Source organism: Eleutherodactylus coqui, chromosome 3 (assembly GCF_035609145.1).
Source record: "Eleutherodactylus coqui strain aEleCoq1 chromosome 3, aEleCoq1.hap1, whole genome shotgun sequence".
Classification (NCBI taxonomy): Eukaryota; Metazoa; Chordata; class Amphibia; order Anura; family Eleutherodactylidae; genus Eleutherodactylus; species Eleutherodactylus coqui.
The window spans coordinates 286528395-286544940 of record NC_089839.1 but is presented as its reverse complement, the minus strand read 5'-3'; the positions used below and the strand labels follow the sequence as shown (position 1 = coordinate 286544940).

At 47.5% G+C, this 16546-nt stretch overlaps 2 protein-coding genes across 2 annotated transcripts in view; both read right to left on the bottom strand.

Moving 5' to 3' along the window:
* BEND5 (BEN domain containing 5) overlaps positions 1-12374 on the bottom strand; it is a 47405-nt gene extending 35031 nt beyond the window's left edge. The window contains exons 1-2 of the mRNA XM_066594767.1: positions 12176-12374; positions 8620-8756 (exon numbers count right to left, since the gene is read on the bottom strand). Coding sequence (XP_066450864.1) covers positions 8620-8756; positions 12176-12362 — 324 coding nt within the window. The 5' untranslated portion in view covers positions 12363-12374. The remainder of the gene's footprint in view (positions 1-8619; positions 8757-12175) is intronic.
* The window catches only part of AGBL4 (AGBL carboxypeptidase 4), a 1858614-nt gene that overhangs the window by 634064 nt on the left and 1208004 nt on the right, over positions 1-16546 (bottom strand). The window lies entirely within an intron of this gene.

Genomic DNA, 16546 nt, shown 5'->3' with positions numbered 1-16546 from the left:
AAAAATAGAAAACGACCCACCGCTGATGCCCACATAAACGGTCGCCATATCCGCCCTGTCATCTGAGATTATACAAATTTTTTTTGTTACCCCTCCCGACTCACGTCACAGGCCCCTCACTAGCCAAGCCAGGATCCTACTGCACACTGATGGGGGCCTAAACCCCCGAAACAGCTGTCTGTGCATGGATTCTGGCTAGGTTTTCAATTCGTAATCAGTGCTCTACAGACGTCTATAAAGGAGGGTCAAGCATTGATTTGAAGGAATGCCATCCATCTTCCTTTTTTGTCATTTAGGACCGAAATAGCCTGGGCTTTAAAGGGGTTAGAGAGAACCTGTCATCACCTGTGAGACGCATAAACCATGTTATGTTGCTTACAGTTGATGGTATGGGGAGTTTGGGGAGCTGTATCTTACACTCCACGATTGCCCCCTTTCTGCGCTGTGTCCCTGTAAATTTGGCCATGCACACAGTGTGACCCTTTTCGGACAGCTCTGTGCGCTCATTCGCTAAGAGATGAATGGGAGTCAGAGCTGCCTGACAAGAGTCACGTTGTGTGCGTGCGCCATCTTCACGGGGACACAGCACAGGAACAGGACACCAGGTGAGTATGATGCACAACTCCCCGGACTTCCCTTTACCTCACTTTTGAGCCCCATAAGAAGGTTTGAGCCCCACGGGCTCAAAAAAATAGTTTAGGGGCCTGAAAGGTGATGACACCTTCCCTTTAAGTCTACTGACCACCGATAGATCTGGGCTTGTTAGATGGAGAACATGGAAGGGGAAGAACATGCAAAGTCTGGTACAATTAAACGTTAAGAGTGCCCCAAAGACCTTGATGCCAGACCTCGAGGAAGGCTATAGGACAACAAGACATACAGGGAAAGCCGGTTGCCTTGTAGAGAAGGCAGATGTATGTGGCTAAGGGTCCTCCAACATCAATATAAATGTAAAATAAAGGGCTTTAATGGCAACGAACGGAAGCCATGGCGGCTCCGCAGCTGTAACCTCCTGTACGATTACGGTCACTTCCTCTGCTGTAATAGGATTTTATAAGCTCGGGGCTCCAGTAATACCCAGTGAAGGTACACAGAGGCGTTATAACTGGACAATACTCCGATGACCGCAGCATTTACTGATGGAGCCAGCTCTGTCTGTTCTCATCTAACACATGGAAGACCACTCAGTTATTCTCCATTACCGAAGAGCAGGGAGAGGAATCCTAGAAGACTATTGGATGATCATCAAGATGACCCCAGTAAAGGTCCCGAAATGGTAAATGTGCCTAGATATGAAGAAGCGTGGCAGCAGCTGTGGCTCTAGGTAAAGATGCCTTTTTTTAAGAGACGAATCTCAGGGTGAATTCACAGAGGCGAATTAAAACCGGAAATACGCAGAGGATTCGTGAGCCGAAATACACTGTTGCTCTTCGTTTTGCGGCGCAGTCTTTTTACTTGCGCAAATATGCAGTGTTTTTATGCATGTAAAGCAGAGCACACGAGATCGCATTGATCTTGTACACAAATGTGCAGCGTGTATGCAGACTGATTTTAATAGGCCTCTATGGTGTGTAATAGCCACCAAGATAGGACACGCCGCGTAGTTTTTCACACGATTGCACGTGGCGTGAAAAATATGCTCAAGTGAAAAAACCATTGAAATCACTGGGTGCTATTCACTATGTATCATGCTGTGCAAATAAGCCCATGTGAATGCCCCCTTCCCCTATGTTTTGCCCAGATTACCCAGGCTACCACACCCCTATGGTCTTAAAGTGGTTGCTGTAAACTACTGACCACCTTTCTTCAAGACCTCCGTCAATAGTACGTCGGCCGGGATCCAACTGAAGTGAATAGGAACCTTACGTGTAATAACGAGCTGGGTGCTGCAGTCGGACTGAAGCGGGCTACTGCTGGCAGAAATCAGCTCTGGTCAGTAGCGCACCAGATTTTTGCCCCTTACCCCTGATGAAGCTGGGTTACCAGTAAAACATATTGGGGCAGTGAATCTTATTGTTAATTGCTGGTAGGCAGTGAAGCAATGCCGGGGGATCTTTCCTGCAGATCCTAGATCTTTGACTCCACTGGATCGCTACTTATATATAATTATATGGGAAGAAGGTTTTTTCTCTCTTGTCCATGATATTTTTTTTCGCAGCTGGTTAGTAACAATGACTTTTAATTAGAGATGAGCGAACGTGCTCGGCCACGCCCCTTTTTCGCCCGAATACCGCGATTTTCGAGTACTTCCATACTCGGGCGAAAAAATTCGGGGGTCGCCGTGGCGGCGCGGGGGGTTGCAGCGGGGAGTGGGGGAGAGAGAGAGGGCTCCCCCCTGTTCCTCGCTGCTACCCCCCACGCCGCCACGCCTCTCCCCGCCCCCCGGCGCACCCGAGTACTTTTCACCCGAGTAGTGAAGTACTCGGAAATCGCGGTATTCGGGCGAAAAAGGGGCGTGGCCGAGCACGTTCGCTCATCTCTACTTTTAATGCATCAGTAAAATTCATGTTTTAGATGAATGGAGCTTTAGACAGACGTTTTAGCTTTACGAGCTTATCTCCAGCACGTTCCCACCAGGGTCTTTTTTTGTTGGTGCGACACGCAGCTGATTGGAGGGGGCCCTGTGTGGTGAACCCCTACAGATCTAGTACTGATGGTCTATACTATACCTTTGGAAGACGGTAGAGGGGCCCTCCATGCACTCTGCTAGTATTGTGGTTTCTGTTTATAATAGCTTGCTGGATCCATCGTATGGCGCATTCACAGGTGCCTAATGGACGCCATTGACTTTTAATGGGTTCCGTTGTGGTGTCCGGACAAGAATGTTTGCAGGAACGTGCATTTGTTTAATTATTGGGAAACGCTCAGCCAACAAACAAGCAAGCGCTCCTTCATTGCTTGATGGCATCCTTGTCAATGGCTCGTCGCCCAACGTGGGGGGAGGTGCTGCCAACAGTGATGAAATGGTATGGGAATGAATGAACCTGAAATCAATGGGTTCTACTCTCTACGCCCGTGAGAAGTCGGTCTTACATACAAAACTTTGAAGATAGAAAAAAAAAACTGCATGGTGAAAATGTTGCGTGATCCGAGCTCAAGTCTCAGCGGGCGTCTGTCTGGCAAATGAGCAACCGCAGCGACAGGATGGCGACACCGACATCTGCCTCGTAACAAAGTTTAGCAGTTTTAAAAAGGAAAATCAGCGATCGCAAGTTCTATTTAAGTAAAACAGAACAAAAAATCATGATTCATTAAGACGTAATTAGTTAAAGCAATACTTTATGTGCGAGTAATCAAGGTTCAGAGATGTTCGGCTTGAATACATCATTAACCTTCTCCCTGGCAGATGTACAACAGTGTGAAATACGGGCTAATAAAGATCCCGGAATATGGCTCCTCTGACACTTGATTAGTTCACATCTTCTTTTTTCTTGTTTTAGCACAATTACTGTGACCAAATTCAGAAGGTATTTAACCCTCAAATGCACCAAAACCGCCAACTGCGGAGGCAGCCCGAGAGCGCATTCACACGGTCGTATTTTTTACTGACTGAATACGGATTTGTATTTATAGCGTATTTGTTTAGGCGAACAGATTTACGTGTAAAAAGAAAAAAACGCAGCGCGTCTTATTTTGGTGCGTATTCCTGGACCAAGATTGCCCATGGAAGTCTATGCGAGCACAAAAAATGCAGCAAACGTGGAGGTTACATACGTGTGCGCTGCGATTTGACGGGAGACAGTGAAAACAAAAAAGTGGCATCAATTGGGTTTTCTTCCTTTTTTTGTGTGTGCGTGAAAATCGGATGACAGCCAGATGGCACACAGAGGTAATAAAACGCACACACACTGCAAAAACACATGCAACACACATACATACATAGTGAAATCAGCGCGCCTTTCAAGGACTGAAGCCCGTGTGAATGAGCCCTAAGGGATTTAGAGTTAAGGCCCATGTAGAGACAACAATTATCGCTCAAAATGGCTTTTGAGCGATAATCGTTGTGTGTAACTGCACTGACATCGGGAAGTTTTCGTAATTCCATCGCTCATCGTTTTCGTTCAACATGCCGAAAGGCAATGATGATCAGGGATTCACAGCGGGATACAGCTGATACTATTGTTTCAGCTGTATCCCGCTCCCTGATGACAGGCGGGGTATGAAGAACAGAGCGGCCCAGCTGTGTTCTCCATACCCCGCTCGGAGCGCTCGGCTGTATAACAGCCGGGCGCTCCGAGCGGGGAACAGCTGGATGTAGAAGACAAGCAGGGACACTCCGCTTGTCTTCTCCATCCTCAGCTCGCAGCGCTTGGATGTAAAACAGCTGGGCGCTCCGAGTGGAGAACAACTGGATGCAGAAGACAAGCGGCCCTGCTTGTCTTCTGCATCCTCTGGTTGGAGCGCAAGGTGATCGCTCAACGTTTGAGTGATCATCTTGCGCTGTAAATAACACGATTATCGCTCAAAAGTCTCTCAAAAGACATCTTTTGAGCGATAATCGTTGTGTCTAAATGGGCCTTTACACTTGATGCTTAATGGGGTTTTGTCATAAAAAAAAAAAATCAATACTTACTAGAGATGAGCGAACCTACTCGGCCACGCCCCTTTTTCGCCCAAGCGCCGCGCTTTTCGAGTACTTCCGTACTCAGGCGAAAAGATTCGGGGGGCGCCGTGGGTGAGTGGGGGGTTGCAGCGGGGAGTGGGGGGGATAGGGAGAGAGAGGGCTCCCCCCTGTTCCTCGCTGCTACCCCCCGCCCCCCGAATCTTTTCACCCGAGTACGGAAGTACTCGAAAATCGCGGTGCTCGATCGAGTAATTACTCGAAACGAGTATATTCGCTCATCTCTAATACTTACCTATCCCTCCCCTGACAGTCTTCTTGCCACCACTTCTCCCCACCGATCTTCTCCAGGCTTCTCCAGCCGTCCAGATCCTCTTCTTCCTCCTTGGCAGTCTCTAGTGACGTAGTGTTCACTGCCTGGCATGAACTAGTCAATTTCTCAGTCTATGTGATGCTTTTTCTAGAACTCTACCACAGAAACTGCCTAGAGGGGGGCACAGACATTCCTATCACAGTTACTGATGATGATCACATAGCTTCTGTCACACAGTTATAATAGAGGAGATCACAGCTCATCCTCCTCACTCATGGTCTGTAGCTTAAATAGGTGAGTATAGAAGACAAATTAACCCCTTAATGACGCAGACCCTTTTTTATTTTCCATTTTCGTTTTTTTCCTACTCCCTTTTAAAAAAATCGTAACTCCTTTATTTATCCATCGGTGTTGCTGTATGAGGGCTTGTTTTTTGCAGGACGAGTTGTATTTTACAATGGTGCTATTTAATGTACCATATACTGTACTGAAAAACTTTAAAAGGGTTGTCCCGCGGCAGCAAGTGGGTCTATACACTTCTGTATGGCCATAATAATGCACTTTGTAATGTACATTGTGCATTAATTATGAGCCATACAGAAGTTATAAAAAGTTTTTTACTTACCTGCTCCGTTGCTGGCGTCCTCGTCTCCATGGTTGCCGTCTAATTTTCGCCGTCTAAAATGGTCGAATGGCCAAATTAGACGCGCTTGCGCAGTCCGGGTCTTCTTATCTTCTCAATGGGGCTCCGTGTAGCTCCGCCCCGTCACGTGCCGATTCCAGCCAATCAGGAGGCTGGAATCGGCAATGGACCGCACAGAAGAGCTGCGGTCCACGGAGGGAGCAGACCCCGGCGGCCATCTTCAACCGGTAAGTATAGAAGTCACCGGAGCGCGGGGATTCAGGTAAGCGCTGTGCTGTTCTTTTTTTCAGTCCCTGCATCGGGGTTGTCTCGCGCCGAACGGGGGGGGGGGTTGAAAAAAAAAAAAACCCGTTTTGGCGCGGGACAACCCCTTTAAGTGGAATAAAATGAATAAAAAATGACATTCCGCCATCTTTCAGTGCGTCTTGTTTCTACGACATACAAACTGCAACAAACTTGACATGATAACTGTATTCTGTGGGTCAGTACGATTACTACGATACCAAACTTGTATAGTTGTTTTTTTTTGCTGTACTACTTTTATTTTTTTTCAAAGACATTAAATTATTTTCTGCCGCCATCTTCTGCGCTCAATAAATTTTTTATTTTTCCATCGACATAGTTGTGCGAAGGCTCATTTTTTGCGGGACATCCTGTAGTTTATGTTAGTACCAATCCGGTATACATACGATTTTTTGATAGCTTTTATTGCATTTTTTCTGGAAGATGGGGTGACTAAAAAAGTGCATTTCTGGCGTCCTTAATTTTTTTTTTTTCAGACAATGTTCTCGGTGCGCGGTAAGTAATGCGGTACGTTGATAGATCGGACTTTTACGGACACAGCGATACCAAATATATATTTTTCTTTTATGATTTAGATCTTTTTATTATAGATATGGCAAAAGGGGGGTGATTTAAACTTTTGTTTCTTTTTTTTTTTACAATTACTAAAACGTTTTGTTGATCTTATCTTGACTTTTTTTTTTTTAGCCCTCATGCGGGACCACAACTAGCGCTACTTTGATCGATCCTGCAGTATGACGTAATGCTATAGCATTATGTCCTACTGCGATTTGACAGGCAGTCTATCAAGCCACCCCATGGGCATGGCTTGATAGGCAGTCTGCTAAGGCAGCCGTGGGGCCTTTCAGAAGGTCCACCGGCTGCAATGATACCTGTACGGATCCCTGCGATCTCAGGTGGCGGTGACCGTAAGCGTCATTTAAAGGGTTAAGAGCCACGATTAGCCGTGCGGCCGATTGCAACTATTGCCCGCGGGTGTCAGCTCTAATAAACAGCGGACGCCCGTGCTGTATGAAGAGAGGTTTCTCATTATATATACCCCGACGCTGCAGGACGTAAATGTACGGCCCTGTGCGGGAAGGGGTTAAACTTACCCCAGCAGGCCGAAATGGTACAGCCTCTAACTAATGCTGAGTTGATTTATTGAAAGTGAAAATTTCACCACTACGATGGTGCCTGATAAGTATCTGCCACGGGGCTGCACTGAATGGAAGTGGCTGCAATAAACTGAGGAGACCTCCAGAGTGTGACTGGCAATCAGTTGAGGGGGACTAAGGGTTGGAAAAATGTGTTTTCATTGGGGTGTCTGCCTGCTGGAAAATAATATAACATAATAATAAGCTTTTGGGGGGTTTCACACCCGTGTTTGGAATTCTTTTAAAACTGATCATTTTTTTCCTTTTTTTTGCATTTTTTATGCTTAATCAATTTTTATTGAAGCCTTTTAGTTTTTACAGAACTGAAGATAAACATTTACAATCATCACTATTGCAAATATCAATCATTAAACAAACCCCTTATTACAACTGAACAGAATCTGGTAATTAAGTGAGTGACGACAGTGATACATCCTGATGATGCTAATAACCTGCAATCAGTATCCTTGTTTATCCTTGTATGTATCTGATCTTTCCTGATAATCATAGCTCTAAGTACGGCTACCATACTAAAGCTATTCAAAAAAAAGAAAAGGGGGGGGAGGAGCCCTCATACACACCATGAGGAAAGGAAAAATACATCAGTTTTTAGGCTTATTCAGACAGGCGTATATCGCTCGGGTTTTAACGCCCGGCCGATATACGCTGCCCCTCTCTACAAGGGGAGGAGGCGGGACGGAACAGGCTGGTAGCTAGTGCACTGAGTTCCCGTCCCGTCCACTTGCTACTGTTTGCAATGGGAGGGGGTGGGGGTGGAACTTAGCTCCGCCCACCCCCATTGCAAACAGTGGCGAGGGGCGGAGAGAGGACGGGAGCTCAGTGCACTAGCCCCCAGCCCGTCCTGCCTCCTCCCCTTGCAGAGAGGAGCAGCGTATAACGGCTGGGTGTGAAAACCCAACCGATATACGCCCGTATGAATAAGCCCTAAAACTGACTGTGGACTGATTACAAACTGAAGCAGAACTAATGCAATAAATACCTTTTTTGGGGTAGAATAGCTGATTATTGGATATGCAGTTCTTTGCACACTCTGCAAGGTCTGCCAAAGCCCTTCATCCAAGCCAGCACAATGCAGGCAATACACACTCCTGGCTGGTGGGTGATGGCTGGGCTTCTCCCTCCTCTTCCCTCTTTCCCCTCCCCTCCTCCTCCCTCTCCCCTCCTCTCTCTCCCCCTTCCCTCCTCCCTCTCCCCCTCCTCCTCCCTCTCCCCCTCCCCTCCTCCTCCCGCTCCCCTTCCTCTCCCGCTCCCGCTCCCCTCCTCCTCCCTCTCCCGCTCCCCTTCTCCTCCCTCTCCCTCTGAGGTCACCTACTCTTTTGTATACTAATAAAAGAGATCCATCCAACACTAAAGGCAGATAGAAACTCTGCAATTTGCTTCGCTTCATTGACTTTAATGCAAAAAAAAACTAAACGGAAAGGTTCGGTTTTTTTTTTACGTGAACAAGAACGCTGCAAACTGCATTTTTTCTGAGTCTGTACAGCTCCTTTAAGGTTTCTTACCTTATTGTTAAAAGGTAGTAAAAATAAGAAACAGAACGGCCCATTTTCCAGATAATAGAGTATTTAGGACCCAACGTATCCGCTTCAGAGAGCAGTTCCCACCCCATCATTCTGTAGCTTCTGAGAGTTCACACATTTACCTTACTGTGCCGCCGCTCGCCGTTCTCCTCCTCTTCATTCTCTTTAAACTCCCAAGACCCTTCCGAGGAGTTCACACACAGCTTGGGGATTTTGATTTTTTTCTGCATTACGTGGCTTTCCAGATCAGTTTTGTTTTCTTAAAAAATAGAAAGCACATTAAACAGATTAGACTTGGCTTCTCTTGAAGATCAAAACGTGCTTTGTGCTGCAAACATTAAAAAGATGCATCTTCTAGATGCCGACAATTTGCCAAGACTACTTTATGTCTCTACAATGGATGGGGAACAAAGGACCATGTATATCCAAGTGCAGAGGATTTCAGAATTCAACTTTCCCTCAAAAACTTTTCTTTAAAGCCTCTATTTTCTAGCGCCGCAGCCTTGCCGCCGCTTTCAAACACCTAGAGGAGGGCTTTTTATGTAATAAGTGCATAATGGAAATGATAGAAAGATAAGCCGATGGCTCAGGAATTTAAGGAGGATCTGTCCTTTTCCCTGACCAGCGGGACGAGCTGCACACCTTTACAGCCGTGGAAAGCGATTCTATCAATGTCTTTATTTCGGCTTAAGATCCCCACCAATTGTCCTGCAACACACCGGGGGGCTCGGCAGGGGCGCGCTTGTAGAGTCATGCATAGTCAGAGAGTGACAGGTCCGCCTTAAAGAAGTTGTGTCAAGTTATAAAGTTATTTCCTATCCACAGGATAGGGGATAGCTTTGTGATTAGTGGGGGTCGGACTGCTGGGATCCCAACTGATCCCAAGAATGGAGGTTTGATTGGTCGCTGACTGAAGAAAGCTGAGGCTACGTAGGTGCGCCGCTATTCCATTCACTTCAATGACAGCGCCGAAGATTGGCAAAGCAGTAATCTCTTGCGCTGCCATTGAACTAAAGGGATCGGTGGCACCTGCGTGACCTCTTCTCCACTCACTCGTGGACCCACCGGATCCCCATTCTCAGGATCGGTGGGCGCCCCAGCAGTCGAGCCCCACTGATAATAAAGTTACCCCTTGTCCTGTGGATACGGAATAACTTTATAATGTGTCTCAACCCCTTTTAAAGAAGTTGTCCCATGGCTGACATCTATCACCCACCTACAGCGCTCGGCTGCTTCCATCAGATCCATAGACTATGAATGGAGCAGCAGGGCACAAGCTCGGCCACCAATCTGTTCAGACTCCTCCTGGCTGTGGTCATTTAGTGAGGAGGTACGGGGGACTAGTGCCACGGATATAAAAACTATTATTGGGTCTCAGTAATTATGAGCCTATCATCTGTACTGTAGATAGTAGCATTATTTTAACCCTTTCACTAGATGTATGTCATGACTAGAGATGAGCGAGCACGCTCGTTTAAGGCTGATGCTCGATCGAGCATCGGTCTTGTTGAGTAACTGATTACTCGACCGAGCACCATGTGGGGGGCAGCGGCGGGCAGCGGGGTGGAGAGAGATCTCTCTCTCATCCCCCCCCCCCCCCCCCGCATGGTGCTCGGTTGAGTAATCAGTTACTTGACAAGACCGATGCTCGATCAAGCATCAGCCTTAAACGAGCGTGCTCGCTCATCTCTAGTCATGAATTTAAAGCAGTAATCTCAGAATTGATGGAGACCCTCACCAATCCCAAGAGTGGTGGTATCATGCGCCCTGCTCCTCCTCACTGCCCCTCTCTACATTCAGAGCTTGAAAGGTGCAATGGCCGAGCGTGCCCGCTGCCGTCCGTTCAACAGTATGGGAAAACCGAATTCTTGTATTCAAATATCTCTGGCAGTTCCACAGATATGAGTGTAGTGGCAGCGATCATGCTTGGCCATTGTCCCATTCAAGCTCCTCCTCAGTGCAGTGCTTTTTGAATATTCCATGAATATTGAGATGATGTGCCTCGGTGGGCTCACCTTCCATGTTTAGTTCCTTCTCCTCTTGATATACTATGTTTTGGTATTAGTGTATCTTGACTCCACCGGAAGTACAGGTGCAGCCAAGAGACAAGGAGTTTGACAGGGGTTGCTGCCCCCTGTTCCTGATTGGCTGTCCTGCATTCTCTCCATCCTCACCCTCACAAGTCCTGTAGCCACCGTAGGCCGGCGTTGAGGAAGGTGAGAGACGGCGGTGGGGACTTATGAGTGCTGCTGGGCAAGGGATGACGCTGTCTCTTAGGAGTTGGTGGCGCTGCCGGGGACTTAGGAACGTTGCTGTGCGAGGGAGCGGTGACCGGCGGCTTTCAGTGGTGGACCAGCGAAGTTGACAGTGCTGCCGGAGCGCTGAGCGTTGGTGTTCATTTCCCGGCACTGCTCTGGGCCGCAGCGCTCAGTGGCGCCGCTGTGGAGTTCACAGCGGTGCTGTGCTGCTGTCTGCCGACGGTCGCTTGCCACTTTTGAGCAACGGATAGGTGAGCGCTGAAGAGCGGCGGGGGAGATGTATATTCACCTTTGCATTTCCAGTGTTTCCGCGGCTCCGCTAGACCCACACCGTCAGCAGGAGGTGTCCCGCCAAGGAAGGATCGGCAGGGACAGGCACAGCGCCCAGCTACAAGGCAGTGGAGGTGACAGCGGGGCCAGCAGCTAAAACTGTGAAGGCCAGAAAAGGGGAGCCAGGGACAGTGCCAGCGGGGCTGCTGGGTTGCTGACTACAGTCACTGCAGGGCCAGAAGCGATACCTGTGAGCCCGAGAAAAGGGGACTGTGGCATGCAGCCAATCACGAACAGGGGGCGTCAACCCCGTCAAACACCTTGTATCTTGGCTCCACCTGTACTTCCGGTGGCGTCAAGATACACTAATACCCTATGTTTTTATGTTGAGGCATTTTGTTGGGCATTAGTGGGTTAAAATAAGTGACCACATGGCTAATTATGTTTCACGCACACCAAGGGGTCTTTATGTGCTTTAGGGCTCTTTCACAGGAGCATATATAGGACCGCCGTTTTCACAGTCGGCCGATATACGCTGTACTTTAAATAGTGCCACCAAAAAATACAACTCATCCCGCAAAAAAACACGTAGTTGTATGACCGGAAAATACAACTCATCCCGCAAAAAAAAAAATGCAGCTATAACACGGGGAAAAAAAAGTTTTTATTTTTTGAAAGTGGGGAGGAAAAAGTGAAAATGACAAAAACAAAAAGCGCGATGGGGCAGGAAGGGGATAGACAACTGGGTGTTACCATTTCTCATATAAAAAGGGATGTGTCCCTGAACAGCCAGCTCTGATTGGACAGTCCCAGACTCTATAGGGTCACATGCCCGAATCGGTAAAACCTTAGTTGTCAACTTTTTAAAAATAATTTCCAGGAGGAATAACAGAGGAACGGCTAAAAAATATAGTCAGTATGCAGACCTCTATCAACACAGGGTGGCGTGAAATGTGGCATCAAAGTGGGCATCCATATGTAGAGAAAGACAAAGTTGCAGGATGGCACTGGAGTCACATGACACAAGTGCCAGGTATGCCCTGACAGGTGGCATCACCCTATGTTGTACCTGGAGCACATAATCACCCTCCATCCCCATGCCAGTCGTGATATGATATGACATATATCGTGATTGATCGTGTCTCCTCACCTGCCAGTGCCAGGATGAGCGCCCTCTGCAGCGTCGTCCTCCCGGCGGCCTCTTCCTCCTCCCGGTACACGGTGTAAACCTTCCGCTTATCGAAGTCGTCAATGCAGCGGGGCAGGAGGCCGGGCACCCGGGCGGCGGGCACCGTACGGCACACGTTATCCTCCAGGAAGCGGACGAGAGCGAACATGGTCCGCCGCTCCGGGCCCGGGCTCGGCGATCAGCCACGGCGCGCTGCCTGGCAACGGGGATGCGGCAAGGCGAGAGCAGCAGATTACCGAGCGCTGCATTGGTGGGCATGGGGGCTGGCATGAGGGGCACGGCGGCCTCACAGTCACACATGTCTTCTATGGGTGGAAAACATTAAATATTACCTCAGTTTTTTGCTTTTTATTACATTCTCTTTGTCGTTGCGCGTCGCTCGCGCCATTTTCCCAATGCCAACAGCCCATTCTATTATATTAAGCAGCGCACACTTGCGTTTTTTTCCGGATGCCCAGTAGGAGGCCTTTACACGGACGTAATTCACATTGCACACCGCCAATCGCCGTGCACTATTATGGCGTGTATGTACGCGTAATATGATAGGACATGCTGGGATCTTTCTTGAAATTTTGCGCAATATATGTGAGCCTATGGGAGATTGGTACAGCGTGTCAGACGCACAAAACCCGCTTGCAGAATACTCTGTAACGTTACGCTCGTGTGAAGGAGGCCTTACACGCGCGAAAAAGAATGGCAGCATGCTCTGTTACTTGCGCATGTAGGCCAAGGTAGTGCGTGAGGGTTGGCGGTACGCGTGTCATTGTGTTCTTGCTGCACGCCGGCCTAATCGTAATTTCAGACCGTGATCACGCAGCGTATTTTGCTGCAGATTTGGAATCCAGCATCCTTCACAGTAGTGTAGAATTTTTTTTACGAACGGACGATGCTTATTTTTGCGCACATCACAGTATTTCCAGCTTTTTTTGTTTCGCACCGATGGAAATGACAAATTAGTCTAATGAGTTGCAGTTTTTTCTGTTTTCAGCAGAATTACACAATGTTGCAAGCATCCCCTAGCGTGCCGCAGGCACATTTGCGCACCCTTCGTTGACTTCTATGGGGAACTTAGATGCGCAAATGTATAAGAAAATAGAGCACGCTGCGGATATGTTTGCGCAGCCGAAATGCACAGGAAAAATACGTACAGATGAACGTAATGGGTTTTATCCTCTGCATGTTGTCCACGTTAATTTTGCGCACGTAAAACCATCCGTATTACTCGCGTGATTTATGCGCACATAATACACAGCGAATAGAACCCCTTGCTTTTAATGCGTTGGTTCACATGCGCATCTTTTTTTCATGCAAAGCGTCATTGCGTGAAAAAATGCGCAGCGTATGGCCTGTCTTGCAAGTCGTTTGCATTTCTTCATGTAAAAAAAAAAAAAAAAACACGCCACCAAGGTCGCAGCCCGTGAAATAGTCTAATGAGTGCCATATGTTCTATTACCCTGCGCAGGAAAATAGAACATGCTTCAGAATGCGCATCATTGGTTTTGACTAGAGATGAGCGAGCATACTCACTAAGGACAATCACTCGATCACCCATTGTCCTTAGTGAGTATCTGCCCGCTCGGAAGAAAAGGCTCGGCTGGCGGCGGCAGGCGGGGGAGAGCGGGGAGGAACGGAGGGCAGATCTCTCTCTCCCTCTCCCCCCCCCCCCCGCTCCCCCTTGCTCACTGCCGCGACTCACCTCTCACCCGCGCCGGCAGCCAAACCTTTTCTTCCGAGCGGGCAGGTACTCGCTAAGGACAATGCTCGATCGAGTGATTGTCCTTAGCGAGTATGCTCGCTCATCTCCAGTTTTGACTCTTAAGAGAACCGCAGCAGACGTCGCTGCTTCAACTGAAAATGTGACTCCGCACCGCGATCCGCCACGTGTCCATGTCCCCTTGTTTTTTTTACGTGCCGTTCATACATTTTGTTTCAAGTTCTTCCTCGTCGTTTAGTCTTTATTTAGCTGTTTACGCTGCTTTATTCTGATGTTATTTTGTATTGTTCATTAATGTATCTTTTTTTATTGTTTTTCTTGTTTTTATGGATTTTTCACAGTTCCATGGAGATGAAATAAATTCATATGAAACGTACGAATAATTTACGCTTCGCAGCTGAGAACGAGAGCCGGAGCGACATCCAGCTCGCTATATGAGATAACCGGAGGCGGCTGCATGAAGAACTCAAGTTGCATCAGCAATAAAATATTGTATAGGAACTACGTTTGCGCAAATTGTGCAGTAAGGTCTGCGTACACCGCTAATAGTGCGCACGCTGAGCACATCCGCTTGTCTGGTATACGTGGTGGAGCGTGTCTGTTATTGAGATCCGTTGTACAAAAAGTCCTGAATACAAGGGGGGGGGGGGGGGGGGAGTTTATTCATGGGAGTCCCTGGTATTGGAAAACATAGGTGACCGCACTTTCCGGTGGAGATAGACCGCTATGCTTTAGAGTTCAGTTAAAAAAAAAAAAAAGTATACCGAAAAAAAAAAAACTTGTTATTTGTATAGCACCAAATTATTCTGCAGCACTTTTAGGTAATTTATTTATCACCACCCACCAAGCTGGGTAGTCATTTTACCGACCTCGGAAGGATGGAAGGCTGAGCCAACCTTGAGCCGGCTACCTGAACTAGGCGAGGATTGAACTCGCAACCTTCAGGGTGAGGCAACCATTACTTTTTGGGGACACAAAGGGGGATTTTTTATCTTGTATGAGTACAAGGACACAGCTATCATTTTGTGGTGGCAAAAAAGAGGGCACTATTTTACTTTGAGGCACAAAAGAGGCATTATTTTGAGGTGGGAACGATAAAATCATCCCAATTTTTGCAAAATCGAATCAGGTTAGTGCAAATCAATTTTTGGCGAAAATCACAGTAAAATCAAATTTCCCTGCTACAAGGGTCAGTGTGCAGCCAATCAGAAGCCAGGGCGCCTTGCTGATATTACCAAATCTGTCCTCCATCTAGCAATCTGGCCACTATGAATTATTTACAGACCTTACGCTGCTAGGAGTGGCCTTCTGCAAACTTCAAAGTTAGTTGATAAGTTGCATAGAACTACACTAAATAGTAAACAAAAAACGAAATAAAAGTAAATAAAAAGGAAAAATATAGAAAACAAGAGACAGTAGATGTGTCGGTGGTGATGGTGGAGGTGGTAGAGAACAAGTCAAGTTTTCTCTTCGGTGGCTCCCAGTGAAGCAACAGCTTCATGTTCTGGCTTAGGGGAGGCAAGCCCCCTGCCATTCTTTAGAAATGGTTCTGCCCGTGCGTTACATCTGCAGCACGTAGGACAGGTCGTAGAGTGGATGATACAGCAATCCTCAAGTACCACCACCTCCTCTTCCTCCCAATCACACAGCAGTCAGTCTGCACCAGCTGGCCATGAGCATCCCCCCTCTACTTTACCCCATGCCAGATTCCCTGCACCATCCAAAGCAGTCCTCATGGATCAGTCTAAGGAGCTGTTTGATCATTCAGTGTCATGGATGTCAACGGGCCGGTTCAAACAACCAAAGGGAGAAGACCAAGACACTGAATGCACTGATTCCCAACCATTTTTTTTCTTCTGAAGAGGAAGATGAGGGTGGGTTAGTGCACGGTTAGCCCTTTACAAGCAATGTGTACTCAGTGGATGTGGAAACCGAGGTGTCATCTCCTAGTGCTCACTTTGACATTGAGTCCATTTAGGAGGAGAAGGCTGAAGATAAGGTGCATTACCCCACACCAACAAACAGGGAGAGTCATGATAGCAGTTCGCTAGGGGTGGGGAGAGAGGCAGACTTACAGGGCAGTACCCTGCCAAGGCAGCTAGTAAAGTGTTTCAGAATAACAAAAGTACAATGCCACAAATGTCAAATACTACTACCGTGTTTCCCTGAAAATAAGGCCTACCCTGATTTTTCGAGGAGGCTTGAAATATAAGACCTACCCCAAAAATAACATTTACATTTTTAAAAAAATGGAATACATTACCTATCATGCTCGGTCTGCATCCTCCTGCTGCTTTCCAGAGCTTCACTGCACGTCCTGCAGTCCTCTTTTGCCCACAGAAAATCCCTTCCTAGTTAGGGGATTCATAAATCCCGCCTCCAGGAAGCAATAGCTCTGATTAGTTGTCGAGCGCTGCTCAGCCAATCAATGCAGTGCTTGATGAACCAATGTGATGGCTGTAATTGGTTCATCCCGCGCTGCATTGATTGGCTGAGCAGCGGTCAAATAACCAATCACAGCCGTCGCATTGTGGAGGTGGGATTTATGAATTGTCTGAGCCGCTGCATTGATTGGCTAATTAATAAATCCCACCTCAAGAGCGTAACGGCTGTGATTG